Source organism: Salmo salar, chromosome ssa12 (genome assembly GCF_905237065.1).
Source record: "Salmo salar chromosome ssa12, Ssal_v3.1, whole genome shotgun sequence".
In the NCBI taxonomy this organism is placed as follows: domain Eukaryota; kingdom Metazoa; phylum Chordata; class Actinopteri; order Salmoniformes; family Salmonidae; genus Salmo; species Salmo salar.
The window spans coordinates 74,861,188-74,884,820 of NC_059453.1; the positions used below are offsets into that span (position 1 = coordinate 74,861,188).

The window sequence follows — 23,633 nt, forward strand, 5'->3', positions numbered from 1 at the left end:
ATGGAATTCTGGCCATGTTTTTATGTCTTCTGCTAATAAATGGACAAAAGTTCCAACAAAAGATAGCTTACCTTTGGAGGGACAGACTATAAGGTCACAGCTAACGCTTACACCGACTAGCCCAAACCTAACCTTATCTTAACCTAATTTTAATACATTCTTAAATGAAATAGGTTTGGGTGTCAGGCGTGTCCTTATAGTCTTTTCCACGTTTGGAAAGCGGTTTGTTTTGCATTCGTTTATGAACATTTGCAATCCCATCTGTACTAGTGGCAATATCAGGACTTTTGACTAGGTAGCCACTCACTAGGCCAGTCGTTCCCAACCTTTTTCGGTTACCTTACCTACAACTTAATTTTGCTCTGACCAGAGTACCCTTAAAAGTATTCCCTCATGTATTTTGCCATGTAAGCATATAGTCTCATGAGTCTTCTCATGTTCCCCCGGTTGGAAACCACTGCACTAGGCCTATAATCAGAAACTTAGCACCATTCCCTTAAATTAATGCTTTCCGGGAAAGTGAAACTTTCAGGCAATGATAACCAGCACAGTGCTGAAATGAAACTTGTAAAACAGAGTGACCACGCCTCTTCCGTGCGTGAGAATATCAGAGTGGGAGCATTGACTACGTGCTTTCAGACGTGCATGTTTTCAAATCCGCCCTCTCAACCCAACCCCAGAATTCTCCTTCTCTGGGCGGTCAGTTTCACTACTAGAAAGACGTAACACAGGAACAACAGAGGAATAACAAAGTACGGTTGTGTAGCTGCTATTTCCGCCCTAGTCAGCTTTCGATTTTGATAAATAGCGACGAAATAGAGCACCGTCGCATTCATCTCGTTCAATCATAACCATGGCAGCCCAGGATTTTAATATTTTGCTGGCGACAGATTCATACAAGGTGAGTGTCATGATCGCCCCTAACTAGTAGTTTCTTACTTTCAGCAGTAGTATTATCATGTTACCAATACGATACGTGTCGCAAGCTGAAGCTGGCAACATTTTAGCATTTGCATCAGTTATATTCTCCCTTCCCAGAAATGGTTGACGAAATGTTGTGGAAGTGCGCCTGGCTAAGCTTCTGACACAATGTAGCTGACATTCACTCGAGGGGACCTTATTTCAATAACTAGTATTAGGAAACTAACGTTACATTATATACAAAAAATGCCACGAACCTAGCTACATAAACAAAACCGAAATAATGCAAAGTAACTAGCAAAATTATTCAGACCATGGCTGGTGTGCCGCCCTCAATCGTTAGTTCTAATTTAAACAACTCTCATACTGAGTAGCCTAGCAATTTGACGCCTGACAAATACATTACCAATAGAGGTCAAAACGTAGCCTGGCTAGCTAGCTACCTATGTGGAATCAACAACAATAGCTGACAGCTAATAAAGGTTAAATGCTAACTAGGTTATATGGTGTTTTGCTAGCCCTAGCTTAATACTAGCCCCATTTTCTAAAAGCTAGTTTGGTACTAATTGTCTATAGATTTTTGGGGGGCAAATTTACATACTTTTTCTCAAGCCCAGCTAGGTAACTACCTCTGAGCGCACACGGCCAAACTTTAGCGGAGGGCAATAGCCCGGTTCAATAAATGTCAAATGTCACTACCAAATGGCAAGGGTCCGCGTGATGACTTCAAGATTGGAGCGACCCCCCAACTAATCAGTCAGTAAAAGTGTCCGTCTTAATCCTTTGGACCAACGTTTCCCAAACGTGGTTCTAGTTTTTGCCTGAGCACTACACAGCTGATTCAAAGAATCAAAGCTTGATGATTAGTATCAGCTGAGTAGTGTTAGGGCAAAAACCAAAACGTGCACTCCTTGGGATACCGAGGACCGAGTTTGGGAGATGCTGCTACAGACCAGTGTTTCCCTGTCCTCGAGTATCCCCAACAGTACATATTTTTGTTGTGGCACCTGACAAGAACACCAGATTATACTTGTCAACTCAAGCCATTGACCTGTTGTATTCTGCGGCATGTGACAAATAACATTTGATTAGAAGTTGAATCAGATGTTTCTGTCCAGGGCTACAACAAAAATGTGTGCTGTTGAGGGGGTACTTAAGGACTGGATTTGGGAAACACTACTATAGACCATTGATTTCAATCTCTAGCCTAAGGATCAGTCACAGTTTTGCCACTAGATAAGCCTATTATGTTATTGATTTGATACTGATCAGAAGACAGTGTTGTAATTCCTACCAAATGTAGATATGTTGTCAAATGAATGAAGACAATTCAGAATCGGCAAGTATCACCCACTTCAGTGTTGTTGGCAGTGTCATTGACAGAAATGCCTGTCTACAAGTTCCCTTGGTAGTGCCAAATGCCAACAGGCATAATAACTGTAGCATACTGAATGAGCAGTGTTTGAACCTGAAGCAGGTTCCGGTACTGTATTATATTTAGGTGCAGGAGTTCCATAATACTTTGAGCTAATATTTAATAAAAGGAACAAGAGCTCAAGCAGTTGAAAATGTGACGTTCCGGTACTCTGCTACAAGTGAGCTCGTGCCGAAGTCAAGCACTGTGCATGTCACCCTTTTTTCTCCAGTTTACAACCCTGTTGTCTCAAGGGCCTGGTTTGCTTCGCACATTGCCTAGTCATGGCATGTATACCTACATTATGTAATTCGTAGGCTCATGATAGAAATTATCCCTCTTACATAAGTGGAGTTCCACAGTTGGGTGGATGGTGATGCCAGGCAGACAAAGTCACAAGGTATGCATATGAATGGTATGTGTTCCTCTGAAACCCTTATTAGGTTTGTTATGCATACCTATCTGGCATATTGCAGTGTTCCACCCTTCAGTACAGCACCTGGAAAGGTAGTCAGTAGTCACACATTTATATTTATTGATTAGATGTGGTCAAGGGGATGATCTTACTGTATGTAGGCATAGCCCTTGTATAATCCCTTCTGAGAATCCTGTATCTGTGCATCATGAGACTGTCAAGGTGAATATGATACGCTAAACATCCTTTATGGATATCCCCCAAATCTGAACAATGGTTACAGATACAACAACCTTCCATAACAGCATGGCCATAAAATCCTGGTTAGCCATCCTCTTTCTGTCCTCTCCCATCAATAGCTCTCTCTGTTGTTGCATAATCATGTTTATGCTATGGCTTACTTTTGGTTGACTTTGTGGTCCTACTTTTGTGTGACAATTGAGGGCCCAGATTGATTTATGTTTTCACTGTGAAAACTAACATCACCTGTTAACCTTTCCAAAACACCATCTCACCCATTATGGGAAGATATGGGCATCTACATTTTTTTTTCTCTATTTGTCCCTGGTTGCGATGACTCCCATTCCTCCAGACCTGACACTCCCAGAATTCCAGTCATGTGACACATAATAACGTCTGATGCGCTGGCACTCACTACAACATCAGCCGGAATGTTTGCAAAACATCTGATTTTGTTATTGCTGAGATCATGAGCCAAAACCTTATGACTTCAAGATCAGCATCAACGGGAAAGGAGATTCTGAGAGGTAGGGTGAGTGAGAAGTAGAGGGAGAGAAAGTGAGAAAGGGCAGCTTGGAAAAAGATGGCACTGATATTGCTCACCCCTGCCTGTTTGCGCAAATTGTACATTTCCAAGTGAAGGGTAGTTGCTCTCAATTATTGAATTTGTGACCCTGGGCTCACAAAGGCCGACCTGTGTTTTGAACTGGAATGAGGAGAGCACCCCCACCCACTGGAGCTCATGTTTGGCAGTGAGAGACGTGGTACTGTACAAAGCATCACGTTGCACACTAAGCTCTTCACTTAGCCTAATTTAAGGGCTTTTTTTTGCATTCACTCCACTTTCCCTCTTGGCACATTCAGGGGTGAACCCTTTGAAAACTAAACTCAGAAATAATGCTGTTTTTATGTGCACTAATGAGCACTAATCAGTTGGAATGTTGTATACGATATAAAACAGGTTGTTCTCTAAATGTATAAGAGAAGTGCTTAGAATATCTTCCAGTGTATTAAGGTTCATTCTTAAGCTCTGAAACAAACAGCTTTGACATTAGTCACTGTTTGTGATCTTATTTTGCAGGACTAAGCTCTCGTAGGAACATGAAATGTACCTTTCTCATCATGGGCGTACACCTCATCTCTTCACTGACCTGGCTTATTATGTCATTAATAACATGACATCTAGATTCCAGTTAGTTTGTCTTTTCCCTTATGTTTCCTTTGTTGTAGCCTATTTTAACTGAAATTCTCCTCTTCCACAGATCACACACTACAAGCAGTACCCTCCCAATGTCAACAAGGTCTACTCTTACTTTGAGTGCCGCCGCAAAAAGGGGGGCGCCCAGTTCAATGAGATTGTGTTTTTTGGCCTTCAGTACCTCCTGAAGAAGTATCTTTCAGGTATGTCCATTTTGCCTGTATTAGAGGTTGACCGATTATGGTTTTTCAACGCCAATACAGATGATTGGAAGATCAAAAAAAATGTATTTTTTTTTTTTTTTACAATTTTGTATATATATTTGTAATAATGACAATTACAACAATACTGAATGAACAATTAACACTTTTATTTTAACTTAATATAATACATCAATAAAATCTATTTAGTCTCAAATAAATAATGAAACATGTTCAATTTGGTTTAAATAATGCAAAAACAAAGTGTTGGAAAAGAAAGTAAAAGTGCAATATGTCCCATGTAAAAAAAATAGCTACCGTTTAAGTTCCTTGCTCAGAACATGTGAAATCTGGTGGTTCCTTTTAACATGAGTCTTCAATATTCCCAGATAAGAAGTTTTAGGTTGTAGTTATTATAGGACTATTTCTCTCTATACCATTTGTATTTCATATACCTTTGACTATTGGATGTTCTAATAGGTACTTTTAGTATTGCCAGCCTAATCTCGGGAGTTGATAGGCTTGAAGTCATAAACAGCGCAATGCTTGAAGCATTGCGAAGAGCTGCTGGCAAACGCACGGAAGTGCTGTTTGAATGAATGCTTACGAGCCTGCTGCTGCCTACCACCGCTCAGTCAGACTGCTCTATCAAATCATAGACTTAATTATAACATAATAACACACAGAAATACGAGCCTTAGGTCATTAATATGGTCAAATCCGGAAACTCATTTAGAAAACAAAACGTTTATTCTTTCAGTGAAATACAGAACCGTTCGTATTTTATTGAATGAGTGGCATCCCTAAGTCTAAATATTGCTGTTACATTGCACAACCTTCAATGTTATGTCATAATTATGTAACATTCTGGCTAATTAGTTCGCAACGAGCCAGGCGGCACAAACTGTTGCATATACCCTGACTCTGTGTGCAATGAACGCAAGAGAAGTGACACAATTTCCCTAGTTAATATTGCCTGCTAACATGAATTTCTTAACTAAATATGCAGGTTTAAAAAAATATACCTCTGTGTATTGCTTTTAAGAAAGGCATTGATGTTTATGGTTAGGTTCATTCGTGCAACGATTGTGCTTTTTCCGCAAATGCGCTTTTGTTAAATCATCCCCCGTTTGGCGAAGTTGGCCGTCTTTGTTAGGTAGAAATGGTCTTCACACAGTTTGCAACGAGCCAGGCGGCCCAAACTGCTGCATATACTCTGACTCTGTTGCACAGAACGCAAGAGAAGTGACACAATTTCCCTAGTTTAAAGAAATGCATGTTAGCAGGCAATATTAACTAAATATGCAGGTTTAAAAATATATACTTGTGTATTGATTTTAAGAAAGGCGTTGATGTTTATTGTTAGGTACACATTGGTGCAACGACAGTGCTTTTTTTTCCCGCGAATGCGCTTGTTAAATCACCCATTTGGCGACGTAGGCTGTGATTCAATGATAAATTAACAGGCACCGCATCGATTATATGCAACGCAGGACAAGCTAGATAAACTAGTAATATTATCAACCATGTGTAGTTAACTATTGATTATGTTAAGATTGTTTTTTTATAAGATAAGTTTAATGCTAGCTAGCTCCTTACCTTGGCTCTTTGCTGCACTCGCATAACAGGCAGTCTCCTCATGGAGTGCAATGTTAATCGGTGTCCAAAAATGCAGATTACCGGTTGTTATGAGAACTTGAAATCGGCCCTAATTAATCGGCCATTCCGATTTTAATCGGTCGACCTCTAGTCTGTACTATAGCCTTGTAAGGAAATTCCACTTGCTTCTTTCATCTCCATTCTTTTAGAGTTCAATTCTTGAGTTTCTTCTTTCTCATTGTAGTCAGTGTTTAGAGGTCACCTCAGCCCACACTATGTTCTATTTACCACCAGTGTTGTCCTTTGTCACATGATGTGCATGTATGACCCACTAAGTCACTTGGTGAAGGTTATGGAAAAACTTCCAAAACAAACCACAGATTACAGAAGATTTCATGCACACAACCTCAATGGAACATTTGCAAATTCAATCAAATGGCCACATCCACGCAACTATGACAGCCTAGATAAAGTATGTTTAAAAATAAATAAAAAGGACCAACTTCAACTCATCTATTTTTAGGGTCTCCAGACATGGCAGTCAGCAGTGTTTGTATCTGGTCCCATATGCTGTCATGTGTGGTATGTGTGAACAGTGACCTGTCACCCTGAGAGGACCACTGAGGGTTTTGTTTCTGACTGCTGAGCTCCTCCTCCAGGCTAGGGTTTCACTCCTCTATCCAATCAGAGAGTCTCCTCCAGCCATACTAGTCAACCATGCTCCACCACTGACTGTCTCTCTGTGGCACTTGATCACCCACTGACACTCAATTTTGACTGAATGAAAGGGAATTGCAGTAAGTGGGGGTGGGACAGATCTATTTTTACACTGTTAGCTCAAATGTTGCTTGACAAAATGTGGGCAAGTGGGTTTTTGGTTTGTTTGTTTCTGTCTGTGTTCATTTAGATTCATTAATTACTTCTTCCCATTGTCTCCCCTAATCAGGACAAGTCATCACTGAGGAGAAGATTCAGGAAGCCAAAGTCTTTTACCAGATGCACTTTAGACAGACTGTGTTTGATGAGGAAGGCTGGAGGAAAGTGCTGGAGGTAAGTGGGATGTCTCAATCAGAGACTAGACACACTCTTATTTTAGCTTTTCAATTAAGACTATTTTACTGATGCAGTCTCAACTGTTAGGCTACTCGCTGTAAGATGTTCATGTGAACACACACACACACCGAGGTTGATTGTAGATTTTGATGCTGTTCCATCAGAAGTATGATGGCCGTCTCCCAATTCGAATCAAAGCGGTTCCTGAGGGGAAGATCATTCCAAGAGGGAACGTCCTCTTCACAGTGGAAAACACAGACCCAGATTTCTTCTGGCTCACCAACTATATTGAGGTAATTCTCTTCATTTCCCCCTTAGTAGCCCTTTCATTGTCATTTTGTTGTACTTCCTTTCTCTAATACAGCATATGTTTCTTAACCTGTTATGGCTTGAATCCCGTTAGCGGGATCGATATGACGACAGCCAGTGAAGCTGTAAAAATGTCTTAAAGCATAATTCCACTTTGACATTATGGGGCATTTTGTGTAGGCCAGTGACAAAAAAAATCTAAATTTAATCGATTTTAAATTCAATCTGTAACACAACCAAATTGTTAAAGTCAAGGGGTGTGAATACTTTCTGAAGGCACTGTACGTTACGCTACATTACTGTAGCTTACATTTATCCCTACCTGTACAGTTCATTCGGAAAGTATTCAGACCCATTCCCTTTTTTTACATTTTGTTACATTACAACCTTATTCTAAAATGTATAAAATATTTTTTCTCCCCTCAATCTAACACAATACCCCATTATGACAAAGTGAAAACAGGTTTTTAGAAATGTTTGCAAATTTATTACAAATAAATAACAGATACCTTATTTACGTAAGTGTTCCGACCCTTATCTATGAGTCTCGAAATTGAGCTCAGGTGCATCCTGTTTCCATTGATCATCCTTGATGTTTCTACAACTTTTATTGGAGTCCACCTGTGATAAATTCAATTGATTGGACATGATTTGGAAAGGCACACACCTGTCTATATAAGGTCCCACAGTTGACAGTGCATGTCAGAGCAAAACCCAAGCCATGAGGTCAAAGGAATTGTCCATAGAGCTCTGAGATAGGATTGTGTCGAGGCAAGGATCTGGGGAAACGTTGAATGTCCACAAGAACACAGTGGCCTCCATCATTCTTAAATGGAAGAAGTTTGGAACCCCCAAGACTCTTCCTAGAGCTGGCCTCCCTGCCATACTGAGCAATCATGAGAGAAGAGCCTTGGTCGGGGAGGTGACCAAGAACCCAATGGCCACTCTGACAGAGCTCCAGAGTTCCTCTGTGGAGATGGGAGAACCTTCCAGAAGGACAGCCATCTCTGCAGCACTCCACAAATCAGGCCTTTATGGTAGAGTGGCCAGACAGAAGCTTCTCCTCAGTAAAAGGCACATGACAGCCTGCTTGGAGTTTGCCAAAAGGCACCTAAAGACTCTTAGACCTTGAGAAACAAGATTGTCTGTTCTGAGGAAACCAAGATTGAACTCTTTGGCCTAAATGCCAAACGTCACATCTGGAGGAAACCTGACACCATCTCTAAGGTGGAGCATGGTGGTGGCAGCGGACAGTCTGAGCACTGATGGAGGGATTGTGCGTTCCTGTTGTAACTCGGATGGTTGTTGTTGCTATCCTGTCCCACAGATGTGATGTTCGGATTTACCGATCCTGTGCAGGTGTTGTTACACGTGGTCTGCCACTGCGAGGACGATCAGCTGTCCGTCCTGTCTCCCTGAAGCGCTGTCTTAGGCGTCTCACAGTACGGACATTGCAATTTATTGCCCTGGCCATATCTGCATGCCTCCTTGCAGCATGCCTAAGGCACGTTCACGCAGATGAGCAGGGACCCTGGGCATCTTTCTTTTGGTGTTTATCAGAGTCAGTAGAAAGGCCACTTTCGTGTCCTAAGTTTTCGTAACCGTGACCTTAATTGCCTACCGTCTGTAAGCTGTTAGTGTTTTGACGACTGTTCCACAGGTGCTATTTTCATTAATTGTTTATGGTTCATTGAACGAACAAGCATGGGAAACGGTGTTTAAACCCTTTACAATGAAGATCAGAAGTTTTTTGGATTTTTATGAATTATCTTTGAAAGACAGGGTGCTGAAAAAGGGACGTTTCTTTTTTGCTGAGTTTATATATCAGGTGTGTGGTAGGAAGGCCTGGAAAATCGTTCATGACTCCAACCACCCAAGCCATAGACTATTCTCTCTGCTTCCGTACGACAAGCAGTACCGGTGCATCAAGTCTGGCACCAACTGGCTCTTGAACAGATTCTATCACCCAAGCAATATGACTGATGAAATAGCTACACGGACTATCTGAGTTAACCTTGTATCCTCATTGATTGTTTTGGTCTATTCACAGTCATACGACCCTACACACATTCTCACTTCTTCATCTGATCACTCACACATACTGTAACATGCACATACATTTATACTGACTACACTCACTCACACACACCCACTCACATATAAGCTGCTGCTACACTATTTATCCTATATCTTGATGCCTAGTCACCTTACCCCTATACATTTCTACCTCCATCACACCAGTATCCCTGCATATATGGTATTGAAACTGCCCCTTTATATAGTATGCTTAACGTTACTTACTTTTTGTGTTTTTTTTATATTTCTTATTTCTCGTGTTTTTATTTTCTTCTAGTATTGCATTGTTGGGTTTTGAGTTTGCAAGAAAGGCATTCCACTGTACTTGTGCATTTTAACATTAAATCTTAACTTTATTCCTTGTTATTTTTCTATTTCAATTTTTTTCTCTCTGTTTTGTTGGGGACACCGTCATGGAGTCAAAGAAACCATTGCAATTCCCCTAATCGGGTCAATGAGGATGATTCCACCCAGTCGCTCTTGCCTTTTTTTCTGTTCAGGGGATAGCTTAGCCTGCCGGCACTGAGCCCAACACCAGCCACAGCTTTTGCTATCCAGCCCCCACCCATTTCCACTTCCCTTCCAGCACCAATGGCACAGCCATGTCCCATTGTAAAGGTTTTAGAAGTCGTCTCTGAACAAAATCAACTTCTTCTCAAATCAAATGGTGTTTTAACGATCTCTGTCTGTTTCTCTTTTTCTCTCACAGACCATGCTGGTCCAGATGTGGTATCCCATCAGTGTGGCGACCATCTCCCGGGAGTTTAAGAAGATCCTGGCCAAGCACCTTAAGGCCACGTCAGGCAGTCTGGAGGGCCTAGACTTCAAACTGCATGACTTTGGCTACAGAGGGGTCTCCTCGCAGGAGGTAAGACCCATGGCAAGCCCAGCCAGAAGAGGACTGGTCACACCTCTGAGCCTGGTTTCTTTCTAGGTTCCTGCCTTCTTGGGAGTTTTGGGCTGGGTATCTGTAAAGCACTTTGTGACAATTTCTGATGTAAAACAAAAAAGGCTTTATAAAATAGATTTGATGAAGAGCAACAGTCTAGCATAAAATATGCATATACAATGAACAAAAATATAAATGCAACAATTTCAAAAATGTTACTGAGTTACGGTTCATATAAGGAAATCATTAATTAGGCCCTAATCTATGGGTTTCACATGACTGGGAATACAGATATGCATCTGTTGGTCACAGACCTTTAAAATAAGGTAGGACTGTGGATCAGAAAATCAGTCAGTATCTTGGGTGACCACCATTTGCCTCATGCAGCGTGACACATCTCCTTTTCTTAGTTGATTGTGGCCTGTGGAATGTTGTCCCACTCCTCTTCAATAAGCTGTGCTAAGTTGTTGGATATTGGCGGGAACTGTAACACGCAGCTGTACCCGTCGATCCAGAGCATCCCAAACATGCTCAATGGGTGACATGTCTGGTGAGTGGAAGAACTGGGACATTTTCAGCTTCCAGTAATTGTGTACCGATCCTTGCGACCATTATCATGCTGAAACATGAGGTGATGGCAGGGGATGATTCACATGACAATGGGCCTCAGGATCTCGTCATGGTATCTCTGTGCATTCAAATTGCCATCCCTAAAACGCAATTGTGTTCGTTGTTTGTAGTTTATGCCTGCCCATACACGTGGTCTGCGTTTGGACATACTGCAAAATTCTCTAAAACGATGTTGGAGATGGCTTACGGTAGAGAAATTAACATTCTATTCTCTGGCACTGCAGTCAGCATGCCAATTGCATGCGCCCTCAACTTGAAACATTTGTGGCATTGTGTTGTGAGACAACTGTACATTTTAGTGGCCTTTTATTGTCCTCTGCACAAGGTGCACCTGTGTAATGATCATGCTGTTTAATCAGCTTCTTGATATGCCACACCTGTCAGGTGGATGGATTATATTGGCAAATGAGAAATGCATATGGGAAATTTTTGGGATCTTTTTTTTTTTTTCAGCTCATGAAACATGGGACTAACACTTTACATGTTGCGTTTATATTTTTGTTCAGTGTAGTTGTTACCATTTACAGCATTTTGACCAGTTTCTGTTAATTCTGGTTAAAGTCACAGTAATGCTCCAGTGAGACCTAAAGGCTCTGTCTCTCCTTTGAATACTAATGAACATAGTCAGCAATAATCTGCTACAAGAAATACCCTCATAGTGGGAGGGACATCTCAAACTATGCTGAACAAAAATATAATCACAATGCAACAATTTCAATGATTTTACTGAATTACAGTTCACATAAGGGAAATCAGTCAATGGAAATAAATGAATTAGGCCCTAATCGATGGATTTCACATGACTGGGCAGGGGCGCAGCCATGGGTGGGCATAGGTGTTTATATTTTTGTTCAGCATAGTTTGAGATGTCCCTCCCACTATGAGGGTATTTCTTGTAGCAGATTATTGCTGACTATGTTCATTAGTATTCAAAGGAGAGACGGAGCCTTTAGGTCTCACTGGAGCATTACTGTGACTTTAACCAGAATTAACAGAAACTGGTCAAAATGCTCTTCTCAAGGATGATGCTTAGGTAATGGGAAAGGGGCTGGGGTTTTGGAGCAGACTTTCTTTCAATTGCACACTTCTGTCTGTGTGACAATTTTTGAAACTGATGATTTTCCCTCCTTTCTCCCTCTCAGTCTGCGGCGTTAGGCGGGGCGGCCCACCTGGTGAATTTCTGCAGTACAGACACTGTAGCAGGGCTACTGATGGCCCAGCGATACTACGGCTGCCCCATGGCAGGCTTCTCTATGCCTGCAGCAGAGCATAGGTAAGACTCATGCTCACAAACACATACACACACACTCACGCTTTAACACACTCACTCACATATTCCCTTTCACATGTAGCATCACACATTTTGCTTTGTGGTTTTTGACTTGTACAGCAAACATGCAGCCCTAGGTGTAGGGATAAGAGGTTTTCAGTCCAGCAAGTCTACTGAAAATCTTTCTTAAAACCAATTACATCTTCTCCCTGTAGTACAATCATCTCGTGGGGGCGGAGCAGGGAGAAGGAGGCCTTCGAGAGCATGCTGGACCAGTTCCCGACAGGGCCGGTGTCAGTGGTCAGTGACAGCTACGACATCTTCAAGGCTTGTAGACACATCTGGGGGGACAAGCTGAAGGAGCGCGTGATAGAGCGGAGCGAAGACTCCTGCTTGATCATCCGACCTGACTCAGGAGACCCCGCAGAGACCCTCATCGAGGTTGGGGAACACACACCTACCTTCTTTTTGGGATCCCTCATAGTCAAGTATGATCTCGCTTCAAGTGTCACAGGTCTGGGTTGTGGTGTGGGTGCTGGCTGGCTGGCCATACACACACACACACGGTACATACAGTTGAAGTCTGAAGTTTACGTACACCTTAGCCAAATACATTTAAACTCAGTTTTTCACAATTCCTGACATTTCATTCTAGTAAAAATTCCCTGTCTTTAGGTCAGTTAGGATCACCACTTTATTTTAAGAATGTGAAATGTCAAAGTAATAGTAGAAAGAATGATTTATTTCTGCTTTTATTTCTTTCATCACATTCCCACTGGGTCAGAAGTTTACCTACACTCAATTAGTATTTGGTAGCATTGCCTTTAATTGTTTAACTTCGGTCAAACGTTTCGGGTAGCCTTCCACACGCTTCCCACAATAAGTTGGGTGAATTTTGGCCCATTCCTCCTGACAGAGCTGGTGTAACTGAGGCCTTGCTCGCACACGCTTTTTCAGTTCTGCCAACAAATGTTCTATGGGATTCAGGTAAGGGCTTTGTGATGGCTACTCCAATACCTTGACTTTGTTGTCCTTAAACCATTTTGCCACAACTTTGGAAGTATGCTTGGGGTCATTGTCCATTTGGAAGACCCATCTACTAGGATTCATCTTTTGCATTGATCAACAAAGTGCCTGAAAGAAATCATGTGATGTTTGTTCACTTGAAGTGATTTACCTGAGAAAGTGGAACATGGGTTCCAAGCTTTAACTTCCTGACTGATGTCTTGATGTTGCTTCAATATATCCCCATAATGTTCCTTCGTCATGAGGCCATCTATTTTGTGAAGTGCACCAGTCCCTCCTGCAGCAAAGCACCCCCACAACATGATGCTGCCACCCCCGTGCTTCACGGTTGGGATGGTGTTCTTCGGCTTGCAAGCATCTCCCTTTTTCCTCCAAACATAACGATGGTCATTATGGCCAAACAGTTCTATTTTTGTTTAATCAGACCAGAGGACATTTCCCCAAAAAGTACCATCTTTGTCCCCATGTGGAGTTGCAAACTGTAGTCAGGCTGTTTTATGGCGGTTTTGGAGTAGTGGCTTCCTTGCTGAGCTGCCTTTCAGGTTATTTTGATATAGGACTCGTTTTACTGTGGATATAGATACTTTTGTACCCGTTTCCTCCAGCATCTTCACAAGGTCCTTTGCTGTTGTTCTGGGATTGATTTGCACTTTTCGCACCAAAGTACGTTCATCTCTAGGAGACAGAACGCGTCTCCTTCCTCGGCGGCATGATGGCTGCGTGTCCCATGGTGTTTATACTTGCGTACTATTGTTTGTACAGATGAACGTGGTACCTTCAGGCATTCGGAAATTGCGCCCAAGGATGAACCAGACTTGTGGAGGTCTACAATTGTTTTCTGAGGTCTTGGCTGATTTTCTTTTGATTTTCCCATGATGTCAAGCAAAGAGGCACTGAGTTTGAAGGTAGGCTTTGAAATACATCCACAGGTAGACCTCCAATTGACTTAAATTATGTCAATTAGCCTATCAGAAGATTCTAAAGCCATGACATAATTTTCTGGAATTTTCCAAGCTGTTTAAAGGCACAGTCAACTTAATGTATGTAAACTTCTGACCCACTAGAATTGTGATACAGTGAAATAATGTGTCTGTAAACAATTGTTTGAAAAATGACGTGTCATGCACAAAGTAGATGTCCTGACCGACTTGCCAAAACTATAGTTTTTTAACAAGAAATTTGTGAAATGGTTGAAAAACTAGTTTTAATGACTCCAACCTAAGTGTATGTAAACTTCTGACTTCAACTGTAGTTAATTTCCAATTTCCATCCAAGTACATCCAAGGTCTACTTCTCTTGACAATGGGTCTACTGCAAGGGATGTTTTTTGAAAAGGGCAGTTCGTTTTAAGTTGCTCTTGGCTGTTCATTTATGTTTTATTGTTTCTAAGACAAACTTGCGTTCTTGTTCAGATTGGATTTCAGGTTCCGTAGTGTCACCCTTGGGACCTACATGCTTGGTGTGCTCTATACACTTAGCTCTTATTGATTCCCTTCGAAATGTCACTCGTCTGTGTGGGGGTTTCAGTTGCCTATTATTGTCTCTTTGATTCAAGTTTCCAAGTTTGGATGCAGTACTTGACTACCTATTCCCTCCCCAGGTGATAAAGATTTTGGAGGAGTGCTTCGGTTGCTCTCTAAACTCTCAAGGCTTCAAGGTGCTGCCATCTTACCTGCGTATCATCCAGGGCGACGGCATTGATCTCAACTCAGTGGATGAGGTAAGAAAATAATTTACACACACCACCCACGAACACCCCTCTGGATATACCCTTATTGCATGTACCACATTGTTTAACTGCTATCTCTCCCTGTAGATCCTGGAGAAGTTGAGTGACGAAGGCTGGAGTGCTGAGAATGTGTTCTTTGGCTGTGGGAGCGCCCTCCTTCAGAAGCTCAACAGAGACACACTCAACTGTGCCTTCAAATGCAGCTATGTGGAGACCAATGGGAAGGGGGTACGTTACTCACTTATTTACTTTCATATAGTGCCTTCAGAAAGTATTCATACCCCTTGACTTATTCTACATTTTGTTGTTACAGCCTGAATTTGCACATTATTCTTAAAAAAAATCTTCAAGCTCTGTCAAGTTTGTTGTTGATCATTGCGAGACAGCCATTTTCAAGTCTTTCCATACAATTTAAAGCCAATTTAAGTCAAAACTGTAACTAGGCCACTCAGGAATGTCATCTTGGTAAGCAACTCTAGTGTATATTTGGCCTTGTGTTTTAGGTTATTGTCCTGCTGAAAGGTGGATTTGTCTCCCAGTATCTATTGGAAAGCAGACTAAACCAGGTTTTCCTCTAGGATTTTGCCTGTGTTTAGCTCTATTTTATTTTTATCCTAAAAAACTCCTTAGTCTTTGCCGATGACAAGCTTACCCTTAACATGATGCAGCCACCAAACCTGAAAATATGAAGAGTGATACTCAGTGATGTTGTTGGATTTGCTTTGTCTTCAGGACAAAGCTCATTTATTTAGTGTAGTTTTACTTTTGTGCCTTATTGCATGTTTTGAAATATTTTTAATCTCTGCAGGCTTCCTTCTTTTCATTCTGTCAATTAGGTTAGTATTGTGGAGTAACTATGTTGTTCATCCATCCTCAGTTTTCTCCTATCACAGCCATTAAACGCTGTAACTGTTTTAAAGCCACCATTGGCCTCAATGTTAAATCCATGAACGGTTTCCTTCCTCTCCAACAACTGAGTTAAGAAGGATGTCTTTATCTGTGTAGTGACTGGGAGTATAGATCAAATCAAACTTTATTTGTCACATGCGCCGAATACAACAAGTGTAGACTACCGTGAAATGCTTACTTACAAGCCCTTAACCAACGGTGCAGTTCAAGAAGAGTTAAGAAAATATTTACCAAGTAGACTAAAATAAAAAGTATTAATAAAAAGTAACACAATAACGAGCTATATACAGGGGGCACCGGTACAGAGTCAGTGTGCGGGGGTACAGGTTAGTTGAGGTAATATGTACATGTAGGTAGGGGGTGAAGTGACTATGCATAGATAATAAACAGTGAGTAGTTGCAGCAGTGTACAAAAGGCAGGGGGTCTATGTAAATTAACCAGTGGCGATTTTCTGAATTGTTCAGCAGTCTTATGGCTTGGGGGTAGAAGCTGTTGAGGAGCCTTTTGGTCCTAGACTTGGCTGGGTTGGTTTTTTAGCCCCAAAAAATGACAAGGGCAAAACGGACAGGGTTGGCTTAGATTGTTGATGTGGAAGCTATATTTCATCTCCAATGTTTAGTCAAAAACATAAATATAATTGCACAATGAGTACTTGTCTCTCAAATACATCATTACAGTTGTTGGTTAGCTAGCTAGCAATGTTTTTTCCATATTAGCACTGGCATGAAATCAGTCAAAACACCTCAAAACAAGAGATGGTATCAAGAACAAGGTGAAACAAGCTGAAACAAGCCACTTATGATTCCCCACATGGCGGTTTCTTGTCATTCTTGCTAGCAATCTGGCCATCCAGAATCACAACACGCTGACTTCTGCCCCATGGAAGGGTGCACATCGTTTTAGTGACATTGTCAGCTAACCCATCTATTAGATACACCATCCAAAGTGTAATTAATAACTTCACCATGCTCAAAGGGATATTCAAGGTCTGCGTTTTTTTTATTTTTACCCATCTACCAATAAGTAGCCTGCTTTGGAAAACCTCCCCAGTAGCAGTGCGTGGGTAAAATCAATGCGCAAGTGAAGCCAGTAAAACATCTATATTACAACCTATGTTGTGAAAATTGCATTGTTTGCTCTCTAAACCTATTTGTTCATATTCCACTGTGATATACAATAAGGCTGTGACAACAAAAAGACAAGTCAAACAGTGGCAAAATAAATTCAACTATACACACGTGTGTTTTAATCACAAAACCAGAGGGCAACATCTTTCCACAAAGCAAATATTGCATGTAACCAATATGACCTGCAACATGGTCAAGCAAGTTAATGTTTTCCACAGTTTACTAAACAACTACTGATTTTTAGAACCACGGTGTTACCTCAGGTCATCACAAAGACCACAGGAGCACTGCCTCCTCTATTTTGGCACCATTCCAACTTAAACATTTAAAAATTAACAAGGCTATATATGCTTACCGTAAATTCCGGACTATAAGCTGCAACGTTTTTCCCAGGCTTTGAACCTCGCGGCTTAAACAATGACGCGGCTAATATATGGATTTTTCCAACTTTCAAATTTAAAAAAAAAACATTCTGTGACGTGCTCTGTTTTTTGGTGGCATGAAGCTTTCATTAGACCAATGAAATTGCCGAACGGGTTAAGGTCAAACAACTTTTTTGTTTACTGTTTAGATTAAATCGAGCGCTCTCAAACTTCCCATCATTCTGATTACGGTAGTCATTTTGTCACCCTCATCATGGCAAAGACACGGAGAAATGCATATGATGCAGCTTTCAAGTTGAAGGCGATTGATCTGGCTGTTGGAAAAGGAAATAGAGCTGCTGCACAGGAGCTTGGTCTTAATGAGTCGATGATAAGACGTTGGAAACAGCAGCGTGAGGAATTGACTCAGTGCAAAAAGACAACTAAAGCTTACTGCTATTTTTTTATTTTTGTTACAAGCCGTGTTTCGTTAAAGCCTGTGTAAAGTTAATTTGTTTCAATGTACCGGTAGGCACCTGCGGCTTATAGACATGTGCGGCTTATTTATGTTACGGTAGTTTAATACACTGAAAACTAACTTCAAGATAGCAAAAACAATTTAGTCCAAACAATGTTGCTAAATATCGTGTGTGTGGGCGCGAAACATATATATTTTTTTACTCATGCTACTTGTAGACTAGTTGAACGCTGCACCAGGTCAACCCACAGTTCAGCTCAATGCTAATTGGCTAATTGTTTTATCAAGGGAGGCCAAATGCTTGTTGGCATCAATCAAATGCTACGGCCACAACATGTCATACTCTTTTGGTCCAGACCGCATAAGATACATGGGCTACACATACTGAGACAGAGAGGCGCTGTTTCCCTCGCTCTGAATTTCTCCAGTGAGATTCAGCTACTTCCGAATTGACTGAAAATTATGAGAGAAAAAAAAGTCAGTCAAATAAGCCTGGCTTCCCTTGGCATCCATGAATACACGCCACTGAACCTTTGCGGTTGAATCTGTGTTTAAAATTCACTGGTCTACTGAGAGACCTTACAGATAATTGTATGTGTGGGGTACAGAGATGAAGTAGTCATTTTGAAAAATCATGTTTAACACTATTATTGCACAACAGGGTTGAACTATTTATTGACTCAAGACATTTCAGGATTTTATTAATTTGTAAACATTTCTAAAATCATTTCTCTACTTTGACATTATGGGGTATTGTGTGTGTGTAGGTCAGTGATGCAAAATCTCAATTTAATCCATTTTAATTTTGGGCTGTAACACAACAAAATGTGGAAAAGGTCAAGGGGTGTGAATACTGAAGTCACTAAGTGCTTGAATGAAGATGAAAAGCAGCAATTTTTACCCACTAAGCCTTTCATTTGATCTAATAACGAGGGCATTGAGACATCTTTTGGGAATCTAAAATGGCAAAATCTTTAATGGGTTAACATGTTTCCGTCTGGTGTGTTTGTTTTGTCTAGATGGATGTGTACAAGCAGCCTGTGACCGACCCGTCCAAGGGGTCAAAGAGAGGTCTTCTGTCGCTTAGGAGAAACTCTGATGGCTTCATTGAAACTGTGGAGCGAGGGGTGGGCAAGCCAGAGGAGGTGAGGCCTTAAATAGGGGAAGATGTTTCACCTGGGAGGAATGGAGCACACATGCTCACCTCTGTGTGATAACTGTTTTTTATTTTATTTTTATATCACCTTTATTTAACCAGGTAGGCAAGTTGAGAACAAGTTCTCATTTACAATTGCGACCTGGCCAAGATAAAGCAAAGCAGTTCGACAACATACAAAAACACAGAGTTACACATGGAGTAAAACAACATACAATCAATGATACAGTAGACAAAAATAAGACTATATACAATGTGAGCAAATGATGTGAGATAAGGGAGGTAAAGGCAAAAAAAGGCCATGGTGGCAAAGTAAATAAAGTATAGCAAGTAAAACACTGGAATGGTAGAATTATAATTTGAAGAAAGTTCAGTTAAAATATAAATAATATGGTGCAAGGAGCAAAATAATAAATAAAATAAATAAATACAGTAGGGGAAGAGGTAGTAATTTGGGCTAAATTATAGATGGGCTATGTACAGGTGCAGTGATCTGGGAGCTGCTCTGATAGCTGGTGCTTAAAGCTAGTGAGGGAGATAAGTGTTTCCAGTTTCAGAGATTTTTGTAGTTCGTTCCAGTCATTGGCAGCAGAGAACTGGAAGGAGAGACGACCAAAGGAGGAGTTGGCTTTAGGGGTGACCAGAGAGATATACCTGCTGGAGCGCGTGCTGTAGACTTAAACAACTGTGTCAACAGTGTCAACAGTTGTTTAAGTCTACATTTTCTAACACACTTGTCTCTTTCGTAGTCTCATGTTTCACTGACTCTCTGGTGTGTCTTTCTCAGGACATGCTGGTGATTGTGTTTGAGAATGGCTCCATCGTGCAGGAGTACACTCTGGAGGAGATCCGGAAGAATGCTCGGCTCCAGGAAGACGATATCACCCCTTCCCAACACAACCAGGACGAGCCCAAGAGCCTGGAGCTGCACCAGAAACACATCATGAACGGGGTGCATTAAGCAACCAACACACCCACCTGTAAAGCAATGCACTGACTGTACGTAAACTGGAGGCATAACGTATAATGAACTGGGTTTACTCATTGCCAGAAGGCCTACTACAGTTCACCATTAGAGGGGTGCTCTGATTGTCAGGGAACATAAGAATGGTGTTATTGGAGCTGCACCATAAGCAAACTTTATTTTAAAATTTGGGATGCAGTAATCTTCAGCACACTAGAGTCACATAATGGACTACTGATCATCAACCTAAATGTAATTCCTTGTTCAACACATCAGCCCATTGGACCAATGACTGACCTGCTGTCTCATGGTTTAGACCATGAGTCTTTTTGTTGTACTTCTATGTGTCTGAAGAGCACATAATATGCATCACTATTTGTGTTATCGGGCAACATATGATATCGGGTATTTCATGGCAACACCTGTAGAGTGGAAGGATTCATCTGATTAAGCTCTTTAGCAGGCTTTGAAGAGCTGATATTACTGTTCTATTTCACTAGAGTTGGTTGGTTTTAGAATTGACTCATCCTTGTTTTTAGTCTTCCATGTTAAGCAGAATTTTTGTAGTACATTAACTGATTCTGTTTGACATTTTTTTAGCCATGATAGCAATGCTGCACTTTGCAGAATCCTAACTTGACATCTTAATTTTTAACTTCGACTTTTGTGTGTTGATGTCACTAGGACTGGTGTGCATGTGTTGTATACATGCAAATGTAGTTATGCACGTGGGTCTCAAATTGGGATTCTGTAAGAGAAACGTGATGGGGTTTTTGTTCTAATTGATTGATATAACTGTGTGCTATTTATGTTGACCATAAGCTTCCTAAGACTACATCAAAGACTATTGAAATGTATGGGCTCCGGACTTGTCTGACCTCATACTTTTGTTCTCCTGCCTTAGGAACCATTTCCATTCAAATCAGTCATTTGGGTTTTTATTTTCCTTTCCATTTGAATCCCCATTCTCTGTACAAATTCAGGGTGAAATTAAGTACTTTCTTTTGTGAATCGATTTGCTTCGGATGCCTTTAATTGTCTGTGATGTACATTAAATGCTGGTCTGCGTGACTGGTGCTGTCCCAGACTGCTCTTCTGTCTGGTGGAGACCCAGGTTAATTAAGACCCAGGTTAAGTAAGACCATACTGTGGTTTTGATCTTTTAGCCCGTTTGAGCCCCATATTATTTGAAGCAAAAATAATTTTAGTGTTCTGATTTTAATTGGGCAAGAAGCAGTTGACCCTACCTCTTTTTCTATATAAATTATATTGTTACTGTACATGAAGATTGATACTAATGGTATACTATTATTATTATTATTATTATTGTGTAAATACCTTCAGAAAAGTGTGGTCTGCTTATAGTTAATTAAATGTGACATCATTAGTTTGTTTTTGAGTTTTACAAAATGTATATTGTATGACAAAAAATAAATATGCTCTTGACTAAAATGTTCTTGACTGAAAATGATTTAGTGTTTTCTTCTGCCCTATGATATTGATCTTAAGTAACACCAACCAAATATTTGTTCCTTAAGATTTCCAAGATGTGAATAGTGGTAAATCATGTACACTAATTACCTAGCTGTAGGTATTTATTATTAGGAATGGTGCAGTAGTGGACCGGATTCAAACCTACGCCAACACACAGTGTAATGCCTCATGTCCACCAGATGCATTAAACTGTTTGCATTCCAGCGGTAGTCATTCAATTACAGTGGTGAAGCCCGTAATGCCTTGTTGGGGGTGCCGCACTAGGCTGCTGTGCATTCTGTGTACGGCATGCGTTCAATATTTTGAACTCATGCGTTGCTTTACTGTGCAGTGGTACAAACGGATGTATACACAGACTTCAACTAGGTAGCTTTTAAAAGTTGAAAGCGAAGCACGTGGGTCAAGAATGGAAAACGTGGGCTAGACATCTGGCAAAATAAATACGCATAAGCATCTGGTGGACATTGGGCATGACTGTACAGTGAAGGCTGCAGCCCTAACCACTAGATAATCCCAGCCCACAATATATGATCATTTCAACAAGAGTAAAGGTCCATAACTGTAAGTGGTCTTTATTTAACACACGTGAACAAATCTGGTATTAGATGGTAAGTGGTCCAAAGTTTAACATGAGTGTTACTTGCTTAGCTACCAACTCTTGATTGGATATAAATAGAGGGGTGCCCTTTTGGTTAGCCCTATGATACTGCACAGCTGTCATAACAGGGCTCTAGAGAACTGGAGCCTAAAAAAATCCTCTTCAGGAAAGGAGTGTGCAGGCTCACCAGGGAGCATTTTTCACCCCATTTCACCCCAAATGATGAAGCTATTTCTGTTACATGAACTCCTTTTTAAAAGGGCTTTTTAAAGGGCATACAAGCTGTAATATTAACCAACCAATCATGATTATATAATTTGACTGTTGATCAAAGTAAATTGGTTTAATATGTTGATGCATGTGATGTGATGGTTAGGGAAAATGCCTCTGGTTTCCCAGCATTCAGAGCATTGTAACATCAATCGTTAGAGAGTAGCTCTGGGAGTACCAGCATGTCTCCAATTTCAGCCAAAGGTCTTTTAAGGAGTGTTTGTCATGCTTATGCCAGATTACTAAAGGTTGAACTGAAATAGAACATGACTGTGTGTTCAAAAGAGAGCCACTTGACTTGAATATGTATTAGGACAACTGGTGCCAACTTACATTTTGCCCTTGCTAGACTTGTAGTTTCGTTTACTGCTTTCTCTCACAGTGATCAGGGGATAGGGAACACACCGGATGTGGCCAAAGCCAACTTGACCTCAGTCCAGAAAAGTCCTACTTTTTATACTTGAGCTGACAACAGCCGTGTTTACTGAGTGTGAGACCAAGCTTTCTTAAACCCACAGAACAAACTGTACCACCTGCAGAGATCAATCCATTTATAGACATGATTTGAAGACAATGTAATGATATGAACCCTGTCAGTCATTCTATTTGGACATACCAAGCATTCATCATACTTGCTTATGATTGATGCACTTTCATGCATTGGTTTTCCCATTAAAACACATTTGTAGAGTGATAGATCAAAATGTGAATGCATAAACAAATTGTACTGTGAAACAAATTCCCACACAACAGCCTTTGCTTTAAGGGAATGGTTGAGGTAATAACTGCCTCACTTTCAGTAGACGCCAGCATGCTGTGTGTGTGTGTGTGTGTGTGTGTGTGTGTGTGTGTGTGTGTGTGTGTGTGTGTGTGTGTGTGTGTGTGTGTGTGTGTGTGTGTGTGTGTGTGTGTGTGTGTGTGTGTGTGTGTGTGTGTGTGTGTGTGTGTGTGTGTGTGTGTGTATTTACGTTGCTGGAGAAGAACAGGTTAGGAGGAGGTCCATTGGTAGTTTTGTACAGATCCTTTTAGAGAGAGAATCCCAGAGCCTGTATTCAGCACACTGTCATTACAGTAAATATGAGTTAGATCATATCCACAGGGAGATACTCATAGCGCTGGACTTGTGTGCTCTGTAGAGGCGAGAGAACCACATCAAACCCATCCCCTGGTGTGTTCCACCAGCACAGACCGACCCTAAAGAATAATAATTTCCCATTTATTAAAACCATGTAGGCCTGTGTGTTTCAAGACTCCTCTCTCAGAAGTGTTGGTTCCCAGGATAGACTACCTTTTTTTCACACAAAA

At 41.0% G+C, this 23,633-nt stretch overlaps 1 protein-coding gene across 1 annotated transcript; it reads left to right on the plus strand.

Moving 5' to 3' along the window:
- The first annotated feature begins 611 nt into the window (after positions 1 to 611).
- On the plus strand, positions 612 to 21,418 carry nampt2 (nicotinamide phosphoribosyltransferase 2). Its single transcript, XM_045691770.1, has 11 exons — positions 612 to 901; positions 4,253 to 4,391; positions 6,934 to 7,037; positions 7,205 to 7,333; positions 10,135 to 10,293; positions 12,087 to 12,217; positions 12,430 to 12,655; positions 14,841 to 14,960; positions 15,057 to 15,197; positions 18,866 to 18,991; positions 19,790 to 21,418. The coding sequence occupies exons 1-11, from the start codon at positions 854 to 856 to the stop codon at positions 19,961 to 19,963; spliced, it is 1,497 nt and encodes a 498-aa protein (XP_045547726.1). The 5' UTR covers positions 612 to 853; the 3' UTR covers positions 19,964 to 21,418.
- Positions 21,419 to 23,633: the final 2,215 nt, after the last annotated feature.